Source organism: Folsomia candida, unplaced genomic scaffold (genome assembly GCF_002217175.1).
Source record: "Folsomia candida strain VU population unplaced genomic scaffold, ASM221717v1 Fcan01_Sc005, whole genome shotgun sequence".
In the NCBI taxonomy this organism is placed as follows: Eukaryota; Metazoa; Arthropoda; class Collembola; order Entomobryomorpha; family Isotomidae; genus Folsomia; species Folsomia candida.
Window position 1 is genome coordinate 10,179,986 of NW_019091197.1, and position 11,627 is coordinate 10,191,612.

Here is an 11,627-nt window from a genome sequence, read left to right on the forward strand (position 1 = left end):
AATGAAATTGCATCCAAAAAATTGTGCATATTTTTTGTCTGAATACGGTACAATTATTTTATCCTAAAATATTTAGGTAAGATTATTTTACATCAACACATTGAGTTTCATAAAAACCATGCGGTTTGAGTACCCGAGGTTTTGACCTATTTTACGTTGACGGCAAAACACGACTTAAATCATTACCCTCAAATAGAATACTGTAATGACGATTTGGCTACACGTTAAATTATAAATTTACCATTATGTAAAAATTATTCATGCAGCTATGTATAAAGTATCCTGCTTGGCTTCAAAAATAAAAAAAGTTAGAATTTGGCCATGCACCAGATAAGCAAATGATATGCACAAAAATATGAAAATATGAAAATTTGCACGAATTGTAAGTCCATACTTGAAAGAAAAAAATATTCGTCTATCGATAAGTGTATTTCATGCACATTTACTACTGGTTAGTATGTAGATGCATATGTAGTTGTGTATAAATAGTCACAATTGACTAAGTCATAATTTTAAAGTAATTTAAGCACTTCAAATATTTCACAGTCTTCACATACTAGATAATTATGCAAATTACACTGGTCGCAAAGCTCTCGATTAAATATTTCACTAACTTGCAATTACTTACGATAACGCATTGATATCTTGCTGTTACTTTTTTATATAAATATAATTTCGTTTCAGTATTAGCATGACTTTTGGGTTAATCATGTGGTACTTTTGTGCTTCTGTGAATACCGATAAGTTAATATTTGCATAGTTTTTAAGTTTAAACTAAATTAAGTACATTTCTATTTAAACCTTATTCACTATATAGATAAGTATGTATGATTTGATATTCCGATGCACATCACCTGCTAGAAAAAAAAACAATAAATACATCACGCCACCAATTTCACACACTCAAATTCGATCGACTTTACATTTATCCTAATTTACATATTTATTTATAATTGATTTCACTTTTCTGGTTCAGATAGCGTAAATCTCTCAAAACATTCATCATTATGCACATATCAGCCAACTTGAATTACAGGAAATAAAATCGATGTTTTCTTATGATTTTGACGGAACGAACAAAATGTTTAGATATAATGGTATGTTAATCACATTGTAAAATCAGATGAGATGAGTAGTTAGCATTTGTGACATAAGTAGTAGAGGTAGCAAGATAGAATCACTGCAAATATCATCCACACTCCTCACACATCATCTCAATTAGCATTTCATCAATGCCTGGTTGGTTTGGATTGATTTGCCAATGCAATTCTGGCTTGCTTTTATACCAAATCTCCTCGACTGGATAAAAAATTCACATTAATATATATATATTATTATTATTATAATAATATATTATTATTATAATAATATATTATTATTATTATTATTAGTAGTAGTAGTAGTAGTAGTAGTAGTAATAGTAGTATTAGTATTAATAATATCTGTGTAAGTTATGGTATCAGTATTACAAATTTATTATTTAATAATTCTCAGATTACTTCATTAGATCTGGTAAATAAATTTGACTCAAGCAGGGTGTCGTATTGATGGCCAAAGATTGAAATTTATGAACGATTTATCTAACTAAAGTATAATATGGTTCATTTTGTAACTTTAAGCTACTTTAAATAACAATTTTTACCATGCATGCCAGTCGCAACACTACAGTATGAATGAATAGAATGATTTTGCTTAAGACATCAATTCATTAAAACCGAGATACCATTGAGGTGTTTACTGTAATCTTTCATGCATAACTGTATAGCAGAGGCTCTGACGTATGGTAATATTAATGCACAGTTGATAAAGTAATTGATGCTGACAAAGCATGGTACCATGCAGAGGCGGCTGGAGTCAATATTCAAAATGGATAAGTGATTAATGACTGTTGAATGAATTACATCCTCATTTTTATTGTAGGATGATAAGTAAAACAAAATTGAGATAATAACCAGGGTTCTCATATTTTTATTAAAGCAAAAACAAAAAATGCTACATTTTTGCAAACAAAAATAAAGGTAGATCTCTTTAAAAGAATCTCCCAGTTGAGCCAAATCCCTTACCACCGCGTTCTTTTCGGGTCGGTTTAAGCTAAATTATCTCCCCCTGATAAAACAAAAAAAGAAAAATGCATCAATGAACATAGACCCAGTTCATTAACTGCAGTTTTTATATTTTATGTTATTATTATTTTTTTATACCATGTCATCCACCCAGGCCATCTCTTTGGGTAAAGAGCACTTCTCAAAAATGAGTTGTGCAATTTTCTCCCCCCTCTCGACAACGACGGGTACATCCCTCAAGTTATGGAGCACAACTTTAATGCTCCCTGTGTAGTCTGGCTCGACCACTCCAGCACCAATGATTATCCCCCTTAACGCCATTGAAGACTTGTCAGCTATACGACCATAATGGTGCAGGGGGATCTGCATCTCAAGCAGCGTGTCCAGTAATCCTGTCCCTCGGGGGGGTAGTATGTATTCATACGGACTGAAAATTAAAGATTAGGTTTCTGCTTAATACACCAAATACTTTAAAATACTACTACCAACAAAAATAAAATACAATTTGAATAGGTTAAAAAAAATGTATACCTGATTAAATCTACTCCCGCCGACCTATCGCTCCCAAGCACCGGAAGGATCGGAAGCAGTTCAACTTTTGATTGGGAATTAAGTTTTAAATCGTCCATAGTAGCTGTAAGTAGTTGGACGATTGGCGTATTTTCCGAAATTTTTTCGGTGTTGGTTAATTGGGATTGCGCCATGTTTTCGAGGATTGGATTGTCTGTCGAATGAACGTGATCTAATATGTGATGGATGCAGGAAGAGGACGGTCTTTTATTCAATTTTTCTCGTAAAAAATGCAAAAAGTTAACCATGGTGTTATTGCAGAACCCTGGAGTTATCTTATTAATAACGGAGTGTCTGTAGATTGCAATCAATCTACAGGCAGAGTAGTATGAATGAATCAAAAGCGTGGTATGATGTAAATCATTTTGTTTTATTTTGCTGTCTTTTTCGCTGACAAAGCTAGGTACCAGAAATCGACTGAATATGGATGAACTTGGTGTGATGATAAACTGTTGGGATTTTTCTTCAATTTTGCTGACAAAACATCATACCATGATGAGGTTGGCGTTTGAGTTAATAATCTCCTTTACTGACCGCAGTGGCTCAGTATTAAACTTTCTATTTAGCTGACAAAGCTAAGAACAAGAACTGAACTTAATCAGGGTGAGCCATGCGTGATCATGTTCGGATTTTTCTTGAATTTTTGCTGACAAAACATCACACCATGAGGTTGGAGATGAGTTAATAATTGCATATGATGACCTCAGTTGGTCAGTATTAACCTGACTCGTACTGAGATGAGGTTGGAGTTATAAGTTTTTGATGACAACGCAAGGTAGCGATTCGTCAATCCAGCCCCACGAATTTGTTCAATTGCATTTTTTTTTATTTTTTTTATTTGCAAGGGATAGGTTGAAACTTGTATGGTATAAATACCCGGTGAAAACCCACGCTTTATTCACAGTTGCTTTCTGGAAGATATTTTATCCCCAACTCCTAAAAACGTGAAAAAACTTGTAATCTATGTAAGAATTTTTATATTACTTCGAAATTATTTGTAACAACAATTTCATAGAGTGAGAAACATTCTTTTTTGTCATAATTCTAGGTGGAACTCCTGCCAAAAAATCTAACACTATGCAGGATGGAGCCGGACTTGCAGCGAATAAAATTGGTGAGCTTTTATTTGTTAATTATGCTTAGGAGGTAACTAATGGTGTAGTTTTTGGAGAGTGACAAAATGGAAATACTAACGTTTATGTTCTCTTCTATGTAGATAATGAGATGCTGTTAAAAATCCTGTCCCTGCCTGCTGAGAGTCGTGGAGAGCTAATGGGGGTTCTCTTCCCTACACCAACACCCCCAGTGACGGGCAGTTCGGGAGCAGCGTCCGACTTGGACAACCTGCTGGCCAAGTTTCGCAGCGGATCCGACGACACCGACGGGCCCGATGTGGAGTAAGGTGATCCATCTGCGGACCCCAACGCTGAAGGATCATCTCCGCCGTCAGCGGCAGAGGTGCTTAAAATTCTGTCGACGATTAAAGACGCCGAATTCGGCGAATTAATTTTAGAAAAAGCAGGGAACAAAGTTTGGTTTGTTCCATATGGAGCTAACCTTAGGTATACCATCAATAAGGAGTTGCAGGTCGATGTCAATGTTTTTAACTCCGAGGTATATATGCATTTAAAGAGGAAATTTCCAAAAGCGGGGAGGGGTTCTGACGCATTGTCTATTAGAGCAGGTTGTTTGTCTGCCATTGAATTTATTCTTGCTCATGCGTCAGAAAAACTCCTTCCACAGATCCAGGGGAAAAATATTGATCCCAATTTGTTCAATTTAGCACAAAAATTAATGCAAATGAAACAATAATTTAAAAGGATTTCTCAAAATTGATTGGAAATGAAAAAATAAATAAATATATAAACAAATAAATAAATAAAAATGATTTCTGTTTTATTTCTGCATTCCAGATATTACTATCACCTTTCACTCTGAAGCATTCGGCTTTTGATGGCCAGAGTCTCGCATTTCAAGCTCATCCCAACATCAGACAAGGCAAATATGATTTCGATGCATGCATTATTTACTTTTATGACCATTTAGTTACGATTCTTAAATTAATATTAAGCGAATGTGAAGGGATTAAGTATAAGTTAGTGATGAACGTCAAATTTGTAAAAGTTGAGTCAGCGGAAATTGTGGATGTGAGATCTGCATCTTTCTGTTCTGACTTTAGGAGCATATTTTCTGCATCGAACATATCTGACTCTATTTGGGATTGCATTAATGATATAAGTGAGAAGATAATTAGATATACTTTAAATGGTAGTGGATATATACTACAAAAAATTAAAGAGATCGAAGTTAATTCTGCTAGGTTCTCACCTGTAGTTAAATATTTAGGTGGGTCGTATATTCCATTACCTGATTGCTTAATCAGAAAAAATGGCTTGATTAATATTAGGAATAATGACCATCTGTTTTATTTGGTGCGTTGCACTACATTTGCATGTAACAATTACAAATGAGAGTACTGGAAAGCATCTAAGAAATCCTAAAACATTTCTGAAGTATTTAAAGTATTTTGATTTTTCTGGGTTGCATTTTCCTGTCCCTGTGGATGAAATTCCTATTTTCGAGAAGAATAATTCCATGTCAATTAATGTTTTTAGATTCACCCAAGATAGGACCATTTTGACTCAATATCTCACTTTAGAGGTTGAGTCATTTCATGTCAATCTTTTATTAGTTTCACAAGCACAGAACAAATTTCATTATGCATACATAAAAAATCTCTCTAATTTGCTTGGAAAGATGGGTTCCAAGGCGAAATTTTTTTGTTTTCGCTGTTTAAAGACTTTTGCTGATGACGATTCTCGCTTGCAGCACCAGTTAAATTGTGGTGTTGGAAAGTTTGCAGGCAAAACTGAGCTTCCACCTGATGGTGAAGTGCTCGCGTTTCGGAATCATTATGCTCTGATGAAATTTCCATTCACAATTTACGCGGATCTAGAATGCTTCCCTCAAAAGGTCAATAGAGCTGGCTTACATGATAATAATAATAATAGTAATATTGGCGAATACAAAAGTTCAACAACGATGTACCAAGTGCATGAACCACACAGCTATGGGGTCCTTGTCATTGACTACCAACAAAAAGCTATTCACAAAAAAATATTTTTCGTGGTTTGGGGGCAATGGCCAAATTTATTTCTCATCTCTTTGAGTTGTATGACATTCTGGATGCTCTTATGCGCCTGGATTTACCCATGACCTTTACCGCAGAAGATAAACTTAATTTCGATGCAGCAACTTATTGTTGGTTATGTGAGCAGCCGTTTGAAAGCAGGGAGTATATTACGCATTTATCTGCTCCCTTAGTGAGGGATTTAATTAAATGTCGTCATCATAGCCATTTAGATTCAAAATATGTAGGGACTGTACACTCACTCTGCAATCTTCAATTGAAATATAAAAATCGTGCAATTCCAATTTTGACTCATAACTTTGCCAAGTACGACAGTCACTTTATTGTGCAAGGAATTGATAGAGAAATTGATGTACAAGTTGTTCCAAGCAATTCAGAACACTATATTAGCGTAATTTTCGATAATAAGCTAAAGTTTTTGGACTCATTTCAGTTTTTACCGAGCTCACTTTCAGCATTAATTGAGGAAATTCCCCCTGACAATTTTAAAATAATTCCACAAATATTTGAACAGGACGTTATACCGTTTGTCTCTGGGAAAGGGGTGTTTCCATATGACTATGTCTCTTCATTTGAAAATTTTCTTGAGGACAAGCTTCCACCTCAAGCAGATTTTTACAACACTCTGAATGAAGAGGAGTTGTCTGATGAGGATTATGAATTTGCAGGAAAAATGTGGGATGCCTTCGAAATTAATAACTTGGGAGAATATTCAGATCTTTATTTGTTAACTGATATTGCAATCTTGGCAGAAATTTTTGAAAACTTTAGGGAATTATGCATTACAAATCATCGTCTAGATCCAGTGCATTACTACACGCTCCCAGGGTTTACATGGGATGCGTTTCTCAGGATGAATAAAACACCCATTGAATTGCTAACGGATGAAGAGAAGTATGAATTTCTGGAGGGGGCAATACGTGGGGGAATAGCCCAAGTCAGTAAACGCTTCGCAGAGGCGAATAACCCGATGATACCAGATACCTACAAGCCTGAAAAGCCCACGTCATACTTAATGTATTTGGATTTTGTAAATTTGTACGGTTGGGGTGGGCTCATGAAGATGCCTCATAAAAATTTTAAGTGGTTAGATGAGGTAGAGTTAGCTGCATTTTCAAAGGATTTGGCAACCATAGACCCCAAAGGTGACAAATGGTATGCAGTCGAAGTAGACCATAGCATAAATACCCATAACGATCTGCCTTTAGCTGTGGATCGGCGATGCATAACTTATGACATGCTATCGGATTTTCAAAAAAAATTACTATCCAATTTTCCCGAAATTAAATTGTCAAAAATTGAAAAGCTGGTTCCGTCAATTCTGCCAAAACGGAACTATATATGTTTACTGGAAAACCTGAAGTTTCACCTTCAACACGGGCTAATTTTAAAAAAAATTCACAGGGTACTTAAGGCAGACCAAGCTGCAATTTTACAAGAATATATCCAGTTTAATTCCATTAGGCGGGGTTTCGCCCTTACCAAGTTTGAAATTAGCTTCTGGAAAGCCCTCAACAATCAATTATACGGTAAAACAATTCAAAATGTTAGGGGACAGCTAGATGTTCGAATAGCAACTACCAGTGCGCAATTCAAAAAACTTAGCTCTAATTCGGCTGTGTATGACATTCGTCTTGTTCATGTTGGGAGTAAGTATGACATTTGATAGGAGTCACGTTCACCCTGCTCGCCCCGATGGCCACGGAGGGTCGCGAACAGAGTAATCGGCCGACGAAGCCTGCGTACTCGAGAAGAAGAAGAAGAAGAAGAAGAAGAACTCGTCGTCGTAAAAAAGAACAGACGCGTCCCGGCACTCAACCTAACCGTACACACTTTGGATTCGTCTCCTCTCCTCCTAAAAATAATTAATTCGGCAGTAACGCCTTCTGCGTTACGGCCCCCCGTTCGATATTCAAGTATTCATTTCATAAACGATAATTTATAAAGTATTCCGGTGTAAAAATACATATTTCACAAGGGTCTTAAATAAATGTGTGTCGTCGTCGAATTGTAAATTCCGTGTGTGTGTATCGTGACTTATTTGGCAGCGTGGAGAGTGTGGAAGTTTCCCATTTCGTGCATAAACTTAAAGTGCAGTCGCCGCATTTCCAGTCGCCGCATTTGTGGCAGAGCCATCGCCAAGCAGCCCCCTCGCCCTGAACTCAGCCCCTGTGGGTGAATACGACGTGGTCTTTCCGGTGGTGCCGTCCTCCATGTCTCTCGAGTTGGTCCCATACCCGCATTTGTCGCAGGGTCCATCATCCCACATCACCTCGCCATATCACCACGACACCATCGACCACGTTCATTCGTCGTAGAAAGTTCATCCCTACAACGTGGTTGGACCGTCATCGTTCTCTCTCTCCGATGGAAACATTCCCACCTCCACTCTCCGTGTTGAAAAAAAGTGTCAGGTTTGGAAAAACATTTTGAGTTGCCTTTCTAATAATTCAAAAGACGCATAGTTGGTAAAAAGTAGTCGTTTTGATTGACAAATAATTTTGTTTTTTTTGAACAATTTAAATTTGGAAAAGTCGTTTTTCTAAAACAAACCCTTCGAAAATTTTTTTTGGAATCTCATATTCCCCCAAATGTTCTTTAATTTGTTGAAATAAATTTGAAAAGTGGAAAAGTCGAGGGGAAATGCCCAAATTTTCATAAAAATTCTCAGGTTGCCCCAAGAGTCCGTAATATTTAATACAAAAATGTTTTGAAAAGTACAGGATCGAAACAAATCGCTGTCCGATTTTTTCGGGAATTTCTCACATTCCCCCATTATCTTACTTACGTATGTACATACTTGCAGCAGTCCAGTTTTTGAGATTTGCATTTAGTTTTCTGAAATTTTGATTGAAGAATTAAATTCTAGAACAAGTAATACCAAACACATTAGAGTTTGAACTGTTAATTCGAAAAAACAGTCGTTTTAGAGAGGTTTTGCAGAAATTGTGCATTATTTTTTCATGCACACATTGGAAATGCAATCTAATCATTCAATTTCATCCAATTTTCAATGACATTTCGATTTTATGTATAAAATTTAGTCCTCATTCAGGAAATACGTGTAAATTTACGAAATTTTGTGTAGTTGTCTCGAAAAGTAGCAGTTTTGTGAACATGTACATACATACGTAAAAATAGTAGGGAAAAGTCGTGTAAAGCTGTCAATTATTGTTCAATTTTAGTGAAACTTTCCACTATTGCGGAAAATAAGCTCACATTTCAAATTAACTTCAGTTTTTATGAGTTTTAACCGGAAATAAGCCGATTTTAGCCGTTTTGTCGAAAAAATAAGTCGATTTAGAGAAACTTTGTCCTTCAGTCAAGGTTGTCCTTCAAGGTTCGTTAACTTTTCAAGCGAAGCGTCCTTTTTCTAATTTAAATAATTAACTTTATCTATTCTAAGAAAAGAAGGAAGAAAAGAACAGTGTGTATATGAATGCATGAATATTTATTATTTCGGTGGAAAATTTATGCTCGTTTTGAATATTGCATACGTAAGGGTACATACATAAGTATATACACACATACATGCATACATCAGAATAAGTCAGACCAGTTTTGAACATCATTTTTATGCAATTTAGGGTCGAATTTTTTGTGAACAAAAGTTCATTTCCCTCCCTTATCTCACAGCCACCATTCTTGCATACACATTTTGGGTGCTTTCTATTGGAAAAAATATCTCCCTCCTTAAAAACTCCCATATTCCACTCCGAAGAGATTTCTTAAAATTATCCCTCCCCCCAAGTCTGATCCTTCACGGTCAATACCGTTAGCCCAGCTGAGGTTAATCCGATGTCCGAGGGACTGAGGATCCGCTCTGGGTGGTGTTGAGTTGTGATCGTGATGACTCTGCGTAAGGGTGGGCACTAAGACCTAGAAGTCTCAGGGAATTCTCACCCTCCCCTTTTTGGTTTCCAATAAAAATAACAATACCCACTGGCAATTAAAGAACTGGTTCATAGTGCAATACATTTGGCTAATTCAAATTTAGGGTCATTTTTTTGTGTACTTGAGTTGAATTTTGATAGAAATTTCTTTGTTGTATTTTCGATTTGGTTCTTCATTGTTGAACTTGAGTGACACTCTTAAAAAACTTTTGATTGTTTAGTCGTGTGTATGAATGTGAAAAACTTAAACAAACTGGGTCTGAGTATGCAACTAGTTTAGAATTTGGTCGAAATTAGTTAGCTGGTTTATGAAACGTGGTATTTGGTGCAAATAACTTGTAGTTTTCTACATTTGGATTTTTCTGATTTTTGGATTTTTGAGTTTTTGAGTTTCAATGTTGCAAACTTTGGGTAACATGATGTCGTCCCAACGTTCGACTCGAGGTAACCCTCAACCTCTGGTTGTCCCTCAACCTAATCCCCCTCAAATTAGACGACCTAGAGCTCGTAGTGCAGTTGAACTTAGTGAAGTTGATAATGAACAGGAAGAAGGAGAGATTGATAATCTTGATCCTCAAGATAACCCTGATCCTCGAAATAACCCTGCTCCTCGAGATAACCCTCCACCTCATGATAACCCTCCTCGTGTCAACAACCTCCCACCTCAACCCAACCCCCCTGCAAACGAGAACCCCCTCAAAGTTCTCAAATATTTTCGCAAATATGATGGTAAATCCGATGCTAATCAATTTATTACACAATTAGAAACAGATTTAGTCGATTATCGCATTGCCTATCGTTGGATTTCTTATAATTTGGATAGAATTTTAGAAGGAGAAGCCTTAGATTGGTTTCAAGCCGTTTCCCCAGAAATATACGCCATGTTTATTGGTGGAGATTTATGGGAGCATATCGTGGAAGAATTTTTAAAATTTTTCGATCACCGTTCCTTGCTTAATACCCACAAACAAGCTAATAGATCTTTACTTTTTTCTGAAAAATCTGATCCTCAAGAATACGTCACTAAAAAAGTTAAGATTTTGAGAAACATTAATCCAAGAATGACGGATAGCCGAAAAGTCGAACAATTAATAAAGGGTCTCCCTATCAAATTGCAAATTCAATTTTCGTCCCTTTCTTTAGAAACTCCCCACCAATTTCTCGAACAATTACGAAAAATTGACGAATTATTCGGTCGTCATAGCTTATCAATTCCCAAAGCTTTTTCTTTTGATGGAAATAGTGTCATGTTAGATGGTGCACATAGACACCAGGGTAGGAAAAATTTCCAACCTCCTCCACCACAACAACCACTCCCCATTCCTTGTTCCTTTCACAATACGATCTCTCATACAACTGAACAATGTTTCAATTTAAAAAGACTAGCAGACAACAATGGACAGAACGACAATAACGCTCAAAACTTTCAACCACATTTTAATCCTTTGAATCTTCGAAATAATTTTAATCCCCCTCGTCAAAATTTTAACAACCCCCAAGCTTTTAATAATTTTATTCCCCCTCGACAACAATTCAACAATTTTAACAATCGCAATCATTTTAACAATCAACGCAATTTTAATAAAGGTTTTCAAGATCCGAATAGTTTAGAACATATGGCGTTTTTCCGAAGAAATGATTTCAATCAAAACCAGAATTTTATTCCGAGTCGCAATTTCAATCAGAATCGACAGTTCAATAACAACAATCAGGGTCGTTTTAACAATAATGCCAACAATAATGACAACAATTGGCGTGAGCGTAGACAATTCAACAACAATGGACAGAATAATAATGCCGATAATGCCGCTAATGCCGACAATAGACAAGCCCCCAATCAACCTAATCCTCCCAATCAACAATTAAACGGGCTTTTTGAACAAACTTCTTTCGAAAATGAGTCGGGAAACTGATAAGCCTGGGTATGCTGGTACCTCGGGCCAAGTCAGC

General features: G+C 36.3%; 1 protein-coding gene across 1 annotated transcript; it reads right to left on the bottom strand.

Annotated features, from left to right (window-relative positions):
- Nucleotides 1–2,091: 2,091 nt before the first annotated feature.
- LOC110850557 (deoxyuridine 5'-triphosphate nucleotidohydrolase-like) lies at nt 2,092–2,767 on the bottom strand. The gene is made up of 3 exons (XM_022097991.1): nt 2,595–2,767; nt 2,202–2,490; nt 2,092–2,106 (listed from the first exon to the last, which is right to left on the bottom strand). The coding sequence occupies exons 1-3, from the start codon at nt 2,765–2,767 to the stop codon at nt 2,092–2,094; spliced, it is 477 nt and encodes a 158-aa protein (XP_021953683.1).
- Nucleotides 2,768–11,627: the final 8,860 nt, after the last annotated feature.